This window comes from Motacilla alba, chromosome 2 (assembly GCF_015832195.1).
Source record: "Motacilla alba alba isolate MOTALB_02 chromosome 2, Motacilla_alba_V1.0_pri, whole genome shotgun sequence".
NCBI classification, from domain to species: Eukaryota; Metazoa; Chordata; class Aves; order Passeriformes; family Motacillidae; genus Motacilla; species Motacilla alba.
Window position 1 is genome coordinate 7,917,260 of NC_052017.1, and position 19,618 is coordinate 7,936,877.

A 19,618-nucleotide genomic window follows, 5' to 3' on the forward strand; every position below is an offset into this window, starting at 1 on the left:
CTTTTTAAAAATATGTCTTCACCTGTAACTGCCTGAATCCAGATATTTATATAGACACAAAAATCATCAATATCTATGTGATTGTTGCAATGAAGTTGTTGCATTTCATTATAATTTGGATAACAAGTATTCTCTGTACGCTTGGGTTTCTTGTAACTTGTTAAACTGCCTGGGCTGTGTGTGTAGTGTGAGAAACTTGTTAAGGTTAGATAAAACGACACAGCCTAGCTAACAAAAGAAGAGAGGGTAAGTGCATGTTTATATTTATACCACATATATGTAATGTATATGTGTATATATATATATATATATATATATATATATATATATATATATATATATATATATATATATATATATATATATATACAATATTTTGCAAATATTTTACACGTGTACAATATGTAAAAATGTGCTAAATACCTGATCAGCAAATGGTGTCAGTGCTTTATGAGTTCTGTGGTTTAAACTGTAACCACTGGAATCCTTCATTGATTTTATTTAAGTAGAATTTCTAAAAGGTATTGCTGATTCCAGCAGAGTACCAGTTGTGCTGGTCTTTCAAGGATCAATTCCTTTTATACACAAATGACAGGAACAAGAGAAACATAACCTTGAGGGTAGCTCTTATAATTAAAACATCCCGTAGAGTTTTGCATTCTGCAAATTTCAGGTTACTTTCCGAAACAGACTAGAGCTCTATGTTTCCGAAATGTGTTTGTGTCCCGGGAAGATTGTAATTGAATCGCTTCTCTCATTCCCGCAGATCCGAGGTTCCCGGGTCATCCCTTGTTTGAGCAGCGCAGTCCCCCACCGCCACCGCCTCCCCCGCTTCTGAACAGCGCCCATCCCGTTCCTACGCAGAGCCCGATGCCGTTCAGCCCGCCCGGGCCCGCCTTTAACCAGCAGGGACAGCAGCCGGTGTATCCCCGGGAGCGGCCGGTGCGGCCCGGCATGCAGCCGCAGGGCCCGGTGGGGATCCTGCACTTCAACCAGCCGGGCTCCGCCACCCCGCGGCCCTTCATCCCCCCGCGGCAGCAGTTCCTGCAGGCGCCGGGACAGCCCTTCCTGTCCCCGCACACGCAGCCCAGCATGCAGGTACAGGGCTGGGGGAGGAAGGGAGCCGAAGCGTCGCAGCTCCGAGGGGGACGGCCCTGCAGCGCGGTCGCTGCTGTGCCTGGGCAGTGATGGATCCTCGGGATCGTCTCCGCGCTGCCGGCTCCCGCTCTCGCGCGGGGCAGCGCGGGGCGGCAGCGCCCTCTGCCGGCAGCGGGGCCGCGGAAGCGGCAGCGCTTCGGGGATGTGCAGGGGGTCAGGATAAAAACCTCATTAGAAAGCGGGGAAAGGACCAGGAGCCCTTGAATTCGTCTTTTTACTTGAGCTGTTGCCTTACACAGGTTTAAGAGTAGAACAACCTTACACCTCTTCGGTTGGTCTGTTCTTTCCTCTGTATGATTTTAGTGTAACCTGGTTCGTAGCTGCTTTCAGTTCTAAGGACTCAGGAGGCTGGAGCTGCTTTTCTGGAGTTTATAACCTTGAAACTAAAATACTTTTTTTTCATGTGAAGGGTCCCATGCATCCTCCATTACAGCCTCAGCCACAACCTCAGCCTCATCAGCAGCATCACCAGCAGCAACAGCAGCACCATCACCAGCAGCAGCAGCAGCATCACCATCTCCAAGGGCCTCCACAGCCCTTGATGCCCATGAACCAGCCACAGTTCAGGCCTCACATGCAAGCCACACAGCAGCAGCCAAATAACAACAGGATGCAGTGTCAACCACGACAGGGTCCAATGAAGCCAAGGCATGTAAGTACCACATACAACAGTGTTCTGCATGAGTAGCAGGCATGTAAGCACAGGTTTTAAAACTCAGCACCGTGGGTTTTCCATTCTATTTATTCCTTTCCTGCTCTTTCTCATCCTTTTACAATTTCTTGCTCATTTCCTGCCTTGATCGTTTTATGATCTACATTAAAAAATACCATGTGTATCTTTCTTTTCTCCTCTGGTCTTCAGTGTTGTTTTTGATTTGGGTTCAATAGGAGATGTTGCAGATGCCCAAGAACTAGTAATGAAGGGGTGGTGAAGGAGAGGTTTGCTTTATAAGGTTTTACAGCTGCTGGTAGTCTGTGGTTGTGTGGAAGCCCAGTTCTGTGACACTCTTTTGGTTTGAAGGCCTCTCTGTACCACTGCTGATCAGTTTTCTGGTTCAGATAATGCCTCTCCTGTCTTGTGAGTTTCCTCCAATGCAGCATATTCTGCTGCTTGGTAGGCTGGGTAGGACAACAGCCTGGAGCAGTGCTCAGGACAATATAACTATAGTTAGCATTGATTAGGAAAGGAAATCACACAGCGAATCTAGTTTCTGAGAATGGTGTTAAACAAGTGAGATTAAGTTTTAATTAAAAAGAAAAGTTATTCAAATATTTTCATTTCTGTATTTTTTCCCTGACATTAAAAATATTGTGCCTCTTCACAAAGCTTATTTTCCCAAACTGAACTAAATCAGGAAAATGTGAAACCAAAATCACTTCAGCTTGGTTTCTGGTGGAAGTCAGCAATTCTTTTCCTTCGTTCTTTCCAGAGTACCCCATCACAGAATATTGTCAAGCGTTCCAGTCAGCAGCTGCAGCCGGCCGCTCCCAGGAACAGCAACCTGCGTGAGCTGCCGATCGCGCCGTCGCACGCCATGGACACGGGCATGGGCAGCGCCCGCCGCAGCTCCGCCCCGGCCGCGCAGGTCAAACCCCTCTCCAGCGCCCTGCCTGCCACCAAGCCTGGCGCTGCTGCTGCTGCCAACTCCCAGGGAAGGCCTGAGATGAAAGCTAAAGCTGTCACTCCAGCGGGCCAGGCAAAGTCAGAAGGAAAATGTGAACCAGAGGTAAGGGATTTCTTTTTGCTTAAACAAGAGATCAAAAACCAAACAACAAGAAAAAAGCTCCCACCACAAAGCTTCCACCTTTAAAGACTTTTCTAGTCTGATTTATGAATTGAAAGCACTCTTAATGTATTATCCACCAAATATTTTAGGTGCCACTAGAGGCCTCCCTTCTAAATTGCACTTTTATTTTTTATTGTAACAGCAGAAATAGTGTCCATTGACATAAAAGGTCTGGAAGGTTGGCAAGGCTGTGGTGAATTTTTTTTGCAGGAGTAGGAGTCATTTCTGCTAGGAAAATGCAGAATTTGAGTGAAGGTGATCAGTGACACAAGTCTCTGAAATACTCATTTTGCCCATTTTTATCATTGTGAATTATAATTTATTTCCAGGTGATCATATTCTTCTGAGTCTGAAAACCTCTTCTCTCTGGTTTTGTATGATGCTGTGTGGCTCAAAGGAAAAAAGAAGGCTATTTGGAGAGCTGTCTTCCTCATGCTGTTTTCCTTTAGGCTGTTCAGTCTCTACTAGGCTTTGAGCATTCATGCCAGAGATCATAGCTCTGCTGTCCGTGGAGCTTCTTGCTCTTGAAAAAGAAAATCTCTTTTTTATGAAACCTTTTCATGTAAGGGAAAAAAGGGGATGCTTTTAAGTTTTCCATTTTGGAGAAAGTGATGCTGTTTGCTCTGCTGGTATTCTGCACAATTGAAAAAATCAGATGCCAGTGTTTTCAGCTCCACTGGATCGTGTCATGTGAACAGATGACCATTTCCCTGCACAGATCTCCTGGAAGCTAGAGAAGACTCTCCATGAGCTCTGTTACTTTGAGAGAGTGGGTAGGATTGGACTGATGGTGCTCTTTATATCCCGAGCATTATGGCTAAATGCACCCTGTGTGCTTTGTCAGACTATTCTGTGAAGAACTGTAAATCTTCACAGTTATAGTTAACCATGAATCTTGTCTCAAGAACCAGGTTTTCTTCAACAGCCATTGAAAGCTTTAATTGTGATAATGCTGTCTTCCTTTTAAGCTGCTCATGATTAGCTTTTCATCTTGTTCTTGAATTAGGGATGGTCATAACTAATTTCCATAAATGAGGCACAAAAGAAACCTAAAGCTATCAGTGTTTGACCTCTTGTGCACTTGCTTTTCAATGGAAATGAAAAAAAAATCCTTTTTTAGCTTTTAATTTTCACCTTTTTTGGAAAAAAATATTTAAGTCATCTCTTTCCCCTCAATTCAGTCTCTTGGAATAGTCTCAGTCACAGAAAATGCAAAATGCAGTGCTTCATAGGGAAGCCTTGTCTTTCAGGCCATTAGTAAGGTAAGTCTTGAAAAATCAGCCACAGACCTCCCCATCTAAAGCATCTTGAAGTTATTCTGTAGTGTAGTCATATGAAAATTAAGACATTAGTTCCAAAATATCTCTGGCAGTCTTTAGAAAAAAATATAAGAACTTAAAAAATTTCTTTTAATTGAATAGAAAACTAAACAAACAACCCCCAAAGCAGTCATCTTGTTGTCTCCACTTTGCATTTTAAACATACTTTAGCCTGTGGTTATCAAACAACTAATCTTACCTGTGTGAATTCTTGGTGTATTACAAATAAAACTTGCTTTTTATTTCTCTGTCAAAACTGTCATTGATAACATTCTGATACCTGTTTTATGCAAATTTTTGCAAAGCAGGATAAAAAAAACCAGGGTTGTCTTGGAACCAGTGAAGTCTCCTAGTAAAGCCCTTCTAGTTATATTTGGCAGGCATTAGGAGAGTGTGGCTGTGTGCTCATAGAACCTTGTCCTTCCAAAGCACACCTGGAGCAGAGCCTGGTGCTGCAAACAGTGTAGTAGCTGTTGTCCCATTTCTACTGTGCCACTGCAGTGGTCTTGTTCACTGCTGCTGCTTATTGTCACTCTTACAGATGGGAATGCTGCACAAAAAGTGTTCATTTATCAGCATTTAATCATTTTTCTTCACTGTTTTTGTAATGTAGGTCATTACACATCTCTCCTTAGGCAGATTGTAATGTTTTGCAGGTTTTTTTGTGTGTTTTTCTTGTAATCAGCTGACTTCATCCTGTTCTTTTGCTTTTGATGATGGTGAGAAAGAGTTAAGTTCTGTCACCTTTTCTAGCTGTATGGCACATAACTGAATTGGGCAGGTTATTTTGCAAGTGTCTTCAACTGGAAAATTAAGACTTTTCTTTGCATCTTTCTTCCTAAAGAGTCAGTGGCTGTATTTATGAGTGGCCTATCATTCAGGAAGCACCAAAAAAACCACAATATTAGCTGTTAGAGGTTTTGCTCACCCTAAATATAGATATTTGAAAGGTTTGCAATGTGAGTGAATAGGAGATTAAAAACTGTATATTAATGGAATGCTTGTGTTGCTGTTCCTGTGAGGCTGCAAAATACTGACCTTAAATGTCTGTTCAGAATAGCTTTTACTCCCCAGGATTTAAATTGTATATCCTTAGCCTGAAACATCATTTTGTCATTGAAATAGGAAAGTCTGGATGATGTGGGCCTAATTCTGCTCCTGTTCAAGTCAGCTTAGGATTAGAGGAATTAAGGCAGTATTAAGCATTTTTGAGTTTAAAAAAGAGGGAGAATGGAGAAAGGTGATGTGTCTTTAGGAGAAATGGATATTGGAGCTCAGAACAGGAGGGAAATTAGTAGAGCACTGTGTAGTCATCAGTGCATTGATGTTAGTACTTACACTGGGGATCATGTCCTTGATGTACTGAAAGAAAACCTTTGTATTCCATTCTTCCAAATCCAGTGAATTGTGAATTATGCTGGATTTTACATTGCTGTCTTTTCTAACAAGGCTTGCAATGTGGAAAAGAGTTGCTGCACTAAATTACTAGATCAAATGTATCTGAATATTTTAATATTTTTGGTTATGAACTTCCTGAAAAATTGTAGAATTTTCTCCAGTTTAAATAACTTCTCTTCCAGATTTTTGTAGTGTGCCTCGTGTCTTCTGCTTGTAAGAGTCTTATCGCAGTTTTTGTTTCCAGTTGGAAATTAGCAAGAGGGCAGAGTGCTTCTTGGAGTAACTTGTAACCTTGTTCTTCACTCTCTTCCTGTTTGTCCAAGCACCTGTGCTTTGTAGGGTGTCTCATACCTTCCTCAGGTTCAGGAGCTGATATTATCAGCACTGTGAAATGTACAGTGTGTATATGTAGGTACCCTTTAATGCAGATATTTTGTGAGTTTGACCACAAGCAGCCAAATGATGAAATTTGGATCTAACTGTGCCTTTTGCAAACAATTGGCATGAGTTTTTAGACAAATTATTCTAGTCTCTTATGCTTTTAATGTTACAGCTTAAAAAAATAAAGACAAGCCTGTTTTAAAGTAGGTTTGTGTTTATGCCACAGATCAAACCGTTTTGATTGCTCTGTTCTTGCACCCATTTTACTGAGACACATAAGTGATCCTGGTTGCATGATTCCTTTTTTGTTCCTTGGGAGCCAACCAGAACATTAACAGTTTCTGGTTCTTATGACTCAGCATTCAGTTGTATTAATTGGCAATTAATCCTGCAGACTTCTGAAAAGGTATAGGTTTATTTCTTTTTAATTCACTACATGAAAAGCAAGCTACTGGTACTAGGACTTAAATTTCAGTAGAAAGTTTAATCCCTTGATTTAGAGTGTGTCCTTGCTGTCTTTTCCTAAGTCAACAGTGCCATTCTAGGATCCCCAGAAGAAGGATGTGGGACTGCTGCTTCTCTTTCTTCTCACTCTTCTGGTGCTCTTCAGCTAGATTCAGGAAAGCAGCCTGTAATGTTTTCTTTTGGTGCTTCCCATCAAAACTGCCTTGGTTCTTAAGGGAGAAGAAAAATCTGCAGCTAAGGCTCAGTCTTCCTTCAAATCTCAGTGAAATGCATTGTGTTAAAGCTGTTCAAAGATGGATGAGAATTTCCACTTAAAAAAAAGAAAAAAAAAAAAGAAAACAAACTCAAAACCTGGCAGAAAAAAAAGCCACCCCCACACAACCAAGTGCCTGTCTGGCCTTTTGTACTCTGCAGCCTCCTGTAAAAGGAGGAGCCATATACATGTACAGTGTACCATTTCTTCATGTTGGGGTGTTTTCTACCCAAGATACATGAAGCTTAATAATTTGTCTAGGGAAAAGGCTGCTCCATGCCTTTCTTCTTTTTTACCTACAGATAATGTTGCTTCCAGACACAGGATGTGAAAATTACAGTGGTTTGAACTTTGAAGCATGTATACTTTCTCCCTGAAGGATGTATACTTTCTCCCATTCGGTTCTGTAGGCAAAATGCTTGCTTTCCTTGCCTTTTTCTTTTTTTCCTTGGCAGTGCTGTTGCTTGTTGGAGAAATCTATACTGGGCTTACTAAACTAATGGGATGGAAGTCATTAGCAATAGGCATTGTGTCCTGTGTTCATCCTGACCCTGTCTTGCCTGTTCCATATGCTGAATGTCCTTATTACATACTCTAGGTCATTTGTATGTACTATACATCACATATATACCCCCACTCTCTAGGATGGTGTGTACAAGGTGCTCTTGTATAAGAGCTGAGGAGAAGGGGATTTAACTGCCCCTGTTTTCATCCTGATAAGGAGTTTGCTGTCCTTCTCAATCTATACTATTGGGCCATTGTACAACTAAATTGAGTTTAAGCTGACTTCTAATGGAGATATTTTGTTAATCATCACAAGGTCTTTATATTTTCCTCCAGCTGTGGGGGTATTTTGTTTAGAATTTAACAGTAGTAGTAGTAATAGCTTGATTTTGAAGGATTTAGGTCTACCTCTAGCCTGTTAATAAACTGATCTGCAGTTGTCATATAACCTCAGGGCTCTTGATGCTTGGTTTTAACTTTTAAGAAGGGATTGACTTCCTAGGATCATTACTAATTTCCTGAGTCTAGTTCCAGAAAGGAAAGTTTCGGATTATATTTGAGATCAAATTGCCTGAATATTCTACTAAGCATTCTTTGAACTGCATGTGTGTTGGTAATAGGGTTTATGTCTAGTTTATGTCAGTCATCTCTCTGTGTTGAATTCTGGCATCGTTGGAATCAGTGTATCTGTCCAAGGGCTGTTGCAGGGATGTATTAGTCAGAGTCCCTTGGGATGTTTGTTCCTTGTCTGCTGGCATGACTCCTTTGAGTGTGCTGCAAAGCACACATCTCTGTGCTATGTGCAACCTTTGAGTTGGTGTTCTGAGCCTGCCACATTGTGATCTCTGTCTCCCAAGGCCTTCAGAACTTGTTAGGTGATAAAGTGAGCAGGCAAATCCCTCATAATAAAGGGCACTGGTAGAAGTGGTGGTCTCCTGAAGACTCATGCTGCAGTGTTCCAATTGAACAGAAGGGGAAAAAAATTACAGGACTGCCTCCAAAAGTAAATTTGGTATTGGCTCATGGCATCCATCAGGCTTGTTTAGATAAATTGTAAAATATTACGATCCAAACCAAAGCAGGTGAATAAACTGATTCATTAAGTTGAGCAAAACAAGTTTTCCCTCTGAGCAGTTGTGGTAATTGTGATGCTTTGTGTCTCTGAAAATGACTGAAAATTTTATTAATTGCATCAGGATCTGCATAACAGCACATCCTTCTCCTAGGTGGAGCTTACGTGTTTTCTCATCCTTTGCAAAGTATTCTTAAGGGTCCTAATCTTTCCCTGTATTTCATAAGGGTAAGATTCTTTTTTTTTTTTGCTGCAATCCAGCATCTCCAGTAGTCAATACAAGATGAAATATCTGGGTTTCCTCCTGTAGAAACATGTTTCTGTATTATCTGTCAACACAGATCTCTAATTTAGTTGTCACAGTGATTATTAATCACCCCCATCATGTTCTACAAAGTATAGATAAAGATAAGAACTTTGGGGTGGATGTAGCATTCTCATGCAAAGAACTGTGTTAGATCCCATCCCTGAACTACAACCTATACTTAAAAAATTCATACAAATTTTAAAAATGCAATTTGGTTAGTCTTGTTTAGCCACTGTTTTGGCTTCTAATTAGTCTGCTAATTAGATGCCTGTAATTGGACTTCTAATTTGAGACAATGAGCTGGTTTTAGTAACTGTGAGAATAATCCCTGTCAATACCTGCTCAGGGAAGATGCAGCTACAGCTGAAGGAAACAGGCATTCAGGATTTGTGCATCTGGGTGCTGTGAGTGCAAATCTGACTTTGTTGGGCTTTCACATCCATGAACCAAGATTATGGCTGAATCTATTCTGCTGGGTTTTCTCTTGGGTTGGGAAGGATTCTAGGGTGCACTGGGATTAAAAGCTCTTAAAAAGCCCCAAACCTTCAAGTCACACATTTGGGTCACATATGTTCAAAAAATGACAGTTGTTTTGAAAACAGTTTGCACCCAGTTGCTGCAAGATACGTAAAGGTTTGTCACAGATTGCCAATTTTTGAGAAATATTTTAGCACTCTTCGTGCATTAATTCACCAGTATGCAAAGTATCATTTCTTGGAGAGGCTGTTGTTAGGAGCGATTGATACATCTTGAGTAGAATGTTGTGCTCATTACCATTTGTAAGCATTCTCTATAAGTCTAACTTAATATTTCAAATGGTTAAAAAGAAAGAATTAATATAATAAAAAGTATGCTTCCTTATTTTGAAAAATATATGTGATTTTATTGCGAGAGCCATTTGATTTCTTTTCCAGGGTGATGAGAATCTGCATTTCCTTGACTCTTGTCCATTTTTATACAGCTTTTCATAAGAACCCGTTCTGCCAGAGTTGAAGAATCTTTAGGAAGGTTATTTGATGGTGTGTAGTACTTTCAGAGAGGCCCAGGGCTGGAATATTAAAGGCATTCTCTATATACCATTAATATTCCAACACTGCATTTGGCAACATTTTGATTCTGAAGAGAGTGCATGAGTTCAAGGTCAGAGAGATTGACTTGTGCTGTTCATTATAACCAATTATTGTGTGACAAATGAGTTTGAGATCAGGCTTAAAATTCTGTGAGAAAAATCAATAGTTCTAATCAGGGCCTTTCAGGTCATTTACCACCCTACCTTTTGTTACTTTGTCAGAAAAGAGCAAGATAAAACCTGTGTGACAGTGGGTTGCCTCTGTATTGTTACCTTCTATTTGAAACATATTTTGATATCTTGAATTATATTAATAGTTTAATTGGTTTTGGAAACTTTTAAATTAATTCCAATTTGTCAAACTTTTTTATTATTATTATTTTTTTAGTATTCTGATCAGATTTCTCTAGTGGTATTAAAGCTTTTCTGTCTAGGAAGTAGTATATCTAAGTCCTAAACCAGATTTAAGCTGTTTGTCTGTAATGAATAGCAAATAAACCTTAGCAGCAGATAGACTCCACTAATAGCCTTGCAGGGAAAATTTAAAAAGCTCTACATCTGAAACAATTTCATGTTGTTTTGACCGAGCTGGGCATCTGTTTAGAATTTTATAAATTCATTTGTTTTTTCCTTTGTAGTACCCAGAGGAAGATGAAGAAACTCGGTTGTACCGTTTGAAGATAGAAGAGCAGAAGCGCCTGAGAGAGGAGATCCTGAAGCAGAAGGAGCTGAGACGGCAGCAGCAGGCTGGGGCCAGGAAGAGAGAGTTGCTGGAGAGACTTGCCCAGCAGCAGCAGCAGCAGCCTTGCTCCCAGCAGTCCTACATGCAGCACGACGAGGACTCCTCCGAGTTCCCCACCAACGGCAGCCCCTACATCCCCCACTCCGGCTTGCAGACCCGGCACAACGTGAAAAGCAGACTCCTTGTTAGAAAGCAAGACGCGGTAGCCACAAACATCCACCCCAAACCCACAGATTTCCCCCAGGGCGCGGGGGACGGGCAGTACCAAGGACAGCAGATGAAGCCAGTGAAGCAGCTGAGGCAAACTAGAACGATCCCTGCGAGTCAGCCTCAGGCAGCCCAGAAAGTGTTACAGAGCAAAGCTGCGGCGGCGCTGCCCACGGCGCAGGCGGCGCGAGTGGCCTCGGTCCCCGCCAGGCCCCAGGAGCAGAAGGCGGGGGTGAAAAGGACTGTGATGCAGCGCACAAACAGTGCTAGTGATGGGCCCCATGGCGGCAGCAAAGTCAGGGTGATTAAGTTGTCAGGAGGGGTAAGTGTACAAGGCTCATCTCATCTCTGTGTCTCCTCGTGGTTTGTTTCTGTGTGTTCGACTCTGTGTAATCCCAAAATAAAAGATGGGCCTGAGCTGGTGAGGGAAGTAACAGGTTTAGCATACCTGATAGTCTATATATTATATTTTCAGAACTGTAATTTATTGGAAGTTATTAAACAATTAGTGTTTCCTGTAATGCTTTACTCCCAGGCAATTACCAGTGAAATCATATTGAAATACTCCTCTCTTTTAAGTTGTAACTTGGAGTCTGAAATCTCAAAGACTGCTCAGTTGAGCTCCTTTTGCTTAAGGTTGATAGGTCTGATAATTGCTCAGAGAAAAGAATTTAGGTGACTTAATTATTAATTATTTAGTTAAGGTTTGGTCAAAAAGAGCCTGCTTATTTTGTAAGTGAGGCCACCTGATTTAGTTGGGTGCAGTGTTGGTCTTAGTATGGTTTCTCCTCAGTGGAAGATGGTTTTTATTTTCTTAGAAAGCGTGTTATGAAACTGTTTTAAGCTGTGTGTTGGAGGGAGGTGTTTTCTGTTACAAGCTGAGTTTTAAACGTTACCATTTCACTTCTGCATCTAAATGAGATTTCTTTATCTCTTGATGAGGGGTCTTTTATCTGCAGTGTGTCCCTTGAGCACTGGTGTGGAGGACTCACAATGATGGTCTTGGGGACAATGTGCTTATTTAAAATCTGGGGTTTTGGTGAGAAAGTCTCTCTACCAAATTTCTTCTGTCTTAATTAAAAGACAAGGTAATTTATTAGGGCTCTAAAGAAACTAAGATGAGGGGACATGGAGATCATGTTGTCAGTGTTTGTCGTGTGTCATTGGGTTTATGCTGAGGAGGAAAGAATGATGTGATGTAGCAGCACATTGGAGGTGTTTTTCAGGAAGAATGCTTTTAAATTGTTTGGAGAATTTTATAGGGAAGACAAAACCGTGTGTAACAGGGACTGAACAAGGCCTTGGAAGCGAGGCTTTACTCTGTAGAAATGGGAAGGAAGTTGAAATGCCAGTCTTAACTACTTTTTATGAATGTTTTTCTACAGTTCATAAAACTTAATTGCACTCAGAGTTGTGAATTGCCTAATGACTGTATAGTCTTTCCAAATATTAACATACAGGGCATTATTGACTACATAGACATCCTGCATGTCAGGTTGTTGTCACTTCTAATTCCTCAGACATGGTAACTTAAGTACAGAAGAATAAAGTACAGGAAACAGAAAGAAATTAATTCTGTTGAGCTAAAAATATATAAATATAAGTATGTCTGCAGGAATCCCAGTGGCCTGCAAGAGGTATGACAGGTTTGTGATTCATGCATAATTGAATAAAGCAGTCATGCACAACTTTTTATTATGTGATGAAACAAAACAATGCCAGTCACAACTGTATACAGCTCCTCGTAACAAATAGTTATCAGTGCCCACAGCAGCATTCACAATGAAATTGGTTTTTATCACGTGCTCTATTTCAGAAGACCATTAATGATTTGTTTCAGATAAGTGTCATGGTAAGCAAGAGCAATTAGCTTAATTAAATGCATGTGTAACTCCTCTTTAATTGTGTACAGAAGCAGATTTACTCTGTCCTCAACTTTCAGATACTGAGGTTTCATCAAGGTGGAGCTGGTTCTTTACATGTAGCCTTTGTCACTGTTTTCATGTTGCCATGGACTTCTTAAGTTTCCTTCCAGCTGTGGGAGAGTGAAAGCAACCATTGCAATTAGCTGTTAACACTGATCAATATAATTGATTAATTTTTAATCAGTTAGTGACAGACTGAATCGGTGACTTTATTTCTTTGATCACACAAGGAAAAAAATACAAATTGAGTAGCAGGGCAGACAATCTTCTAGTCCATTTTTGACAGGATTTAAAATAGAGTTAAAAGGTGCTTGGGCTGCAAATACTACCATGATTGGTGATCATAGTTTCCATTGCTTTAGTCCTGCCACATGCTTAATTTGTTTTCACAACTTTTGCCTGAGCACTAGATATAAAGCAAAAGCCAAATCTCATTTTCCCTAGCCATTGTCCTTAGCCTGTAATAGTGCTTCCTCTTACTCCTTGCCTTTGGCCAAAGGGTTGCTGGTATCTCTTATCTGTGTGCACTGGCTCTATCCTGCAGCTATGGATCCCTGGCCTTGCTCTCTGTGTAATTCCTTGTACTCTTCTCCTTGCCTGGGCTCTTGTGTGCACAGGTGTTTTGAATACATTTGTTCAAGTGAGATGGCTCATGATCAGACAAATTGCAGGTTCTCTTTTGGAGCTTCCTGGGTTCAAGTGAAGACCTGGCAAGTCTCTCCTGTTGCACAGCGCCACTGGGGAGCTCTCAGGTGAAGGGGCTGCTCCAGCCCAGAGCTGTACTCACTCTCTCTAGACCCAGCTGGCCTAAACCAGAGGCTGGTAACAAGGACTGTTATTAATTCAGTAGGATCATCTGTAGAACCAGGATTCAGTGGTTTGGTGCTGCTGCTGCTGTTTTTTGTGTAACATTTAAGCAGTGTGGTGTGTTGGTGAGAACTGTGGAGGACAGACACTGTCAGAAGAGAATGGCTTCTTTTCCTGAGGGCAGTGTCTTTACCAGGCTGAGCTTTTGTCTGTTTGTGTTGCTGGGCACAGCAGTGCTACTGAAGATCTCTGACCTGCAGGTAGAAATATCCCTTGGGTCCTTAAAAAACAAAATGGTCTTTGATCTGTTTCCACAGTATTCTTTTGTGAGATTTTACTTTCAGAATTTTAAGAATTACCATGTAAATTCCAAGAATATTTTAACTTGTTCAGTTTTCCTGATACATAAGATGCCTTAATTTATGACTTACTCTTCTTCAGTAAAATGAAAGTAGAAAATTATTCAGCATTTCCAGTATGTCAGACTAGGTCTGTGTATCAAGGTGACACTTTAGGTTCTGCCAGTAATGATTTTGTCTGTTGATGCTTTTTTATTTTTTAAATAAATCCCACCCTTCACCTCCTCCCCAATACTTTGCCCATCCCTTTCTAATATACATATAATTTATGCAGGAATGGCAGTAAAGTGAATAGTTTTCCATTTTAATTACTCCTTTAAATGTTATGTTCCTGGAAAATTAGGTAGTATTCAGCAAATGGACTTCAAATTTTTTTGTTGCTGGCTTGGTTTTGGGTTAGGGTTTTTTTGTGGGGGGGGAAGGGTAGTGAGTTTTGGGGATTTGGGTTTTTTTTTTGTTGCTTTGGTTTTGGTTTTGTTCTTGGTTTTATTTTTTCCAAGGAGGCCCAGCTATCTTTCAATGAATCAGTGTGCTTTTTTTTTTGTGGCGTTTCCTCAGAGTTGTCCTTTTCAGATACAAGCGCTCAGTGTATTCACTGAGTATTCATACTTGTAAATTTTACTAATAAACATCTGAGACTTGCTGGGCTTGCTGAGGAGCCTGAAGTCAATCCTAAAGTTACTTGTAAGTATAAAGTCAATGAGAGTATCGGAAAGAAACACCCTAATAAATCACTTCAAAATGTGATCATAAAATTGTATAAAATAAGGGTGAAAAGACTGTTGAGCTAATTTGTCTTGAAAGTGGGGGGATGAACTCTGTAGTATTCCTCAGAGATTTGTCCAGCCTTTTTCTGAGGTCTCATTATTGCAGATTTCCCAGGTCATCTATTCCGTTATCAAATGTGTATATTTAGAAGAATTTTCTTAGTGACCAAATCACATTTTCTTGCTATAATTTTGGATTTCTGACTGTTTGTGTTGCACTTGAAGAGAGATGGGGAAGAATTTCTCTCTCCTTTTAAAGATATCTCAACTGTTTCTGAGCTCTAATATCTTTCTTTCTCTCTTGATGAGTCATGTTTTTTAACACCTTGGCTGTTTGTGATACTCTTTGGGCTCTCTGTCATCAATCTGTCTGTTAAGAGTTCTAGTACCAAATGTAATTGAATTGCTTAAGTTAATATATTCAGAGTTGTTTTAGTCCTGGAAGAACAGGTTTGTACCAGCTATAACGTTAGATGTCTAAGGATCATATGAAGTACATGCTGAACATGTTTTCTTTTTAGTTGGAGGTTCTGTGGTAAATTACAATATCTTAAAATCTCTGTATTATTGTCATCTTATGTTGTTGTTGGATGATTTTTTTCTTAGCCAGAAAATGTCCTGCCATGCTCAGAGAGCTGTGTGTCTGTCCCAAAGGCCTGAAAATGCTGGTTCTTATGCTGCACCAAGAGCACACCAATCTTTGTCTCTGTGGAAGGCTGCACAATGAGGGTTTTTCATAAATACATATATAGATAAAAATACATAAAAATCTTGGTGTTCCCTGTTGCATTACAAGCAGTATCTTGTAAGTGATCCTAATTCCTGAAAACCTGAAATGCTTCGTATGAAAAGCTTGGAAAAAGAGCTGGCAAGTTCTTCTGTTTGAAAAGCCCATCACAAAAAAATGTCCTTGGATTGCAAAAACAAGATGGAAATGGAAGACAGACAACTTCAGCTGTATTTCAAGCAACTGGGAAGTGTGAGATAAATATGGAGTTCTAAATATGGAAAAAAAATACTATTGAGATGATTGTTGTTTGATAATGTAACCTTATCAACCAACTTTGCTTAATGTTTGTACTTGTTTCTACTTGCATGTATATGTTCAAGTTTAATTAAAAATATTTGACTTGAAAGCTTTTTTTAGCGCCTTTCATGTAAATATGTCAGGAATTGCAAACACTAAGAATTGTGACATTTGTATGGGAAGTTCACGAAGCCCTTTCCCCAACCCTTGACAAAGGAACTCCTGCCCTGTATGGCCCTGTAACTTTTTAAGAAACGGGAGAATGACTTTGGTGTTCGTTTGTATCCCAGAGTTTGAAAGAGGCATGGATAGTGCCCACCTAGGAGTGGGCTGGGGAGCTGCAGGAGCCATATCTGAGTGCCCAGGTACCATGGCAAAATGAGCAAGACCTCTGAAGCAGCATTAATGTCCATGCTGCTGAATAAGGACTCTGCCTGCCATAACCTCCAAGATTTCACTCTGGAAATGTCTCACAAGTGGACATTAATTTCTTGGTTGTAGGAAACTGTTGTAATGTGTCCAGAGGAGGCCACAAAGTTGATAAGGGGACTGGAGCACCTCCCCTCTGAAGACAGGCTGAGAAAGATGGGGCTGTTCTGCCTGGAGAAGGCTCCAAGGAGACCTTACAGAGCCTTCCTAAAGAGCCTACAAGAGAGCTGAAGAGGGACTTGTTACAAGAGCATGGAGTGACAGGACAAGGGCAATGATTTCACACTGAAGGTGTGATTTCTGTTGGATATTAGGAAGAAATTTTTTCCTGTGAGTGTGGTGAGGAACTGGAACAGGGTGCCCAGAGAAGCTGTTGATGCCCCATCCTAGAAGTGCTGAAGGCCAGATTGGACAGGGCTTTTAGCAACCTGGTCTAGTGGAAGGTGTCCCTGACCATGGCAGGAACATTTGAAAATGAGTAATAAACTGTGTCCTCCCAGACCTCCAGTGAAGATGGTCCCTGTAGAGACAGCCTCTTATTTCATGCATTGGGGTCAGGAGGTGGGCTGTGCTGTACTCTTTAAGACATACTCAATCACTGGGAAAAGGAAATAAAGGGACATGCGTGGGCACACTTAGAAAGTGAGAATTAAGGTGACAGCCAAACCAGACACACATAATACATTTTATGGGCTTCTCATAAAATGTGTGAAAGAGGGAAGAGATATTTACCTAAATTGATTCTGACTTTGCTATGGATAACATGGATCTAAGGTGCAGTAAAGTATTTTCTATTGTAGACTGCAGAACAGGTTTCTTCTTTTCCTCAGGAGTCTTTTAAATTGTATGTTGAAGAAGAGTGCAGCTTGCTCCTGAACACCCAGAAAGCAGAGCTTTGTTGCTTGTCACTCTTGTTAAGTCTCAAAGGAGAGTTTCTCTGCCATGGTAAATGTTACAGTGCAGAATTTGTGTCTGTGTTACAGAGATCTTGGTGTTACAGAGTATCTTGGAGCCCAGTTTCCTGATGGAGGTGGCTGTGACACCACTAAAATGCTTTACAAGAGAAAGTCAGATTTCATACGAAAGTGCAGTCTCATAACTTGGGAGGCAAGCTTGCAGTGTTGTAGAGTTTAATATTTTGAGAAGTCACATCCCTCTGTTGAGAAGTTGGACCACTTGGAATAGGCCTTTAGGGCAGAGATTTGCCTCTTGAGTTTGGGAGCGTTTGGGGTGGGAGTGGGTTGTCTTTATTAAGACTTACCAGGAGCTTCAGGCAGGATACAAGAGGAATTTGACTTGCCAGTAGTTTCAAGCTTCAAGGAACATGAACTACAAAGGCCAGACATGGCGCAAGAAGGGAAGTTCTAGTTGTACAGGTTTCTGATAGGCTTTCTGTGCCATAGCTGGTGTCCCAGCTGGGAAGTGCTCCTCTTGGAGCTTTGGGCCATCACAAGTTTTGTATTGCTGATATTTTCCAGCAGGGGCTTTTTCTCTTGGTTTTTCTCTTGGTCTTTCTCTGCATGTCCAGTCTTTGCTAAAATTCCCTGTACAAAAACCTCTCAGACTGGCAGCTGAAAAGGAAACCAGGAAACATTGCTTAAAACATTGTTTATCTATATTATATATCTTGCAGACACATAAAAATGAAGGTATTTCTGAGAGTATTAGATATGTCCATTCCAGATCCTTGATTTTGCTGTAGGTTTGACATACAGGTTTTATTTTTTTTTCATAATGAGCAGGTGAGTGCTTTAACTAAAAACCATGTAGTTGTGATTCAACACTCATTTGACATGATTCAAGCTGTGCTTTTGTTACTCCCAGTGAAACTTCATGCAGCATGGGTATGGCTGGGACTCTCTTTGGCCAGTCCTTCTCCATGCCTTAGTTCTCCTTTCAGGTGGATGAGGAGCTACTTCACTTAAGAATTGTGCTAGTACATGGGATTAAATGGAATTAGCTGCTTTTCCTGCAAGATGTTTTCTTTTTCCTGTTCTGGCTTTTCATACACCATTAGGCACAGAAGATGCTTGTCACATCGTGGCTCACTGGAGCAGTGTCTTTTTATCACAGGAAGGGAACTATTTCTGCATTATATTTATTTATTGCTCAGTCTTGGTGCTCTTGCTTGAGTCAAGTTCGGCCTATACAAAAATTTTAGGCTGGGAAAAAGAACTGAATCACTGACCAGCATCAGAAGTGTCTTTTTCTCTGGTGTGAACTGGGAATGATTTGGCTCTTTCATCACTTTTGTAGTCTCATGTAGCTTATTGCTGTGTGTACTTTGAGTCAAAACTAGCCCATTAATGTGTCTTAAACCAGTTGTTAATGATGAATTGTCTATTGATAGAGTGGCATTTTCTAGCCTGGTGGGAGAGCAGTTTTCTTAACTACTGCTGTTCTTAAAAAAAAAAGAACCTTTTAAAGGTCTTAGAATGCCTGGGAAAAAAAAAAAAAAAGGTCTCCAGGTGTTTCTCATTGGCATTTGACAGAGTGAAAACAGATCGTCAACTGTTCAGAAACAGTGCTTGGTCATGTCACTCGGTTGTGGGATATTTGGCAAGTGATTAGGCTTCCTATTCCCAGGTCCCCAGTCTGTCAGCCAGCTGTATCAAAGTGGTAAAGCATTTGGAGCACCAGGCAAAGAGAAATAGCTCATTATTAGGGGTTTGCTTCTAATATGTGTTCCTGATAATTATAGTGAAAAAGTACTCGTATATATTAGATGAAAGTCACTGTTGTTCCGTGGTGGTTTTGCTTTACATTTCTTTCTCTCTGATATGTGGGGATCACGGCTGTCTTTGTAGATGTATGTTTTACTACAGTCAGTTGCAGTATCAGTAAAGTACAGGTTTACCTATGCAAACCTGTATAGCTCAGGAATAGTAATTTCTCTTCTCCTGAAAGTAAAGATGAATTTAATGACAAAAAGGATGTTTTCCTCCCCCCAACTACTGTGATACTTTGAAGGTACTAATTTCTAGAAATATTGACTTAAACTGGTAACAGATGGGGGGTTTCTCCTTTCTTACAAGAAATCAATCACAGTACAGTTTTGGACAGAGATTTCCATACAAGATTTTAAGTCTTCATCGTGCTACAGAGAATTTGAGTTGTAATGCATCTCAGAAAAGCTGACAACATTTTGCTTCTCTGTGTTATTTTTACACAAATCAACCAGAGTTTATTTATTCCCTTATCCAGCATGCACATCCCTTTGCTATTGGACGATTTTGAATTAGCTTTACAAAGATTACATGGATAGAGCCAGCATTGTGGTGGTTAATAGAAACCTGTGCAGTGAGGTCTGTGGGCTGCAAGATCACTAACAGTGCCAATGACAGTGAAGTATGGCCTTATCGAAAGGAGAATTCATAAGAGGCTGCCCTGGGACGCTGCACCACTGTCCTTCTGTGTATCCTGACAATGTTATCTGTCCTCTCAGTACGGAGTATCAAATGTCTGTCACGAGTACAGAAATTAATTTAATGTCACCTGAAGACATGCAATTAATCTTTTAGAGGTTTTCATAATACCTTTACAGAAAGAGTTGCCAGTTTGGCGGATTTGGATTTTGGGGTTTAGCAGAAGATAAGGAAAATTAATTTTTCATCAGGGTTAATACAAGCTAGCAGGGCCACA

General features: G+C 40.6%; 1 protein-coding gene across 5 annotated transcripts in view; it reads left to right on the forward strand.

Moving 5' to 3' along the window:
• The window catches only part of RBM33 (RNA binding motif protein 33), a 97,528-nt gene that overhangs the window by 56,791 nt on the left and 21,119 nt on the right, over positions 1-19,618 (forward strand). For 4 of the 5 annotated variants that reach the window (XM_038160279.1, XM_038160288.1, XM_038160306.1 and 1 more), the window contains exons 12-15: positions 767-1,098; positions 1,568-1,810; positions 2,589-2,885; positions 10,352-10,984. In XM_038160279.1, coding sequence (XP_038016207.1) covers positions 767-1,098; positions 1,568-1,810; positions 2,589-2,885; positions 10,352-10,984 — 1,505 coding nt within the window. Of the gene's footprint in view, positions 1-766; positions 1,099-1,567; positions 1,811-2,588; positions 2,886-10,351; positions 10,985-15,126; positions 15,657-19,618 lie in introns of those variants that run through there. The other variant, XM_038160316.1, reaches the window with a different exon arrangement.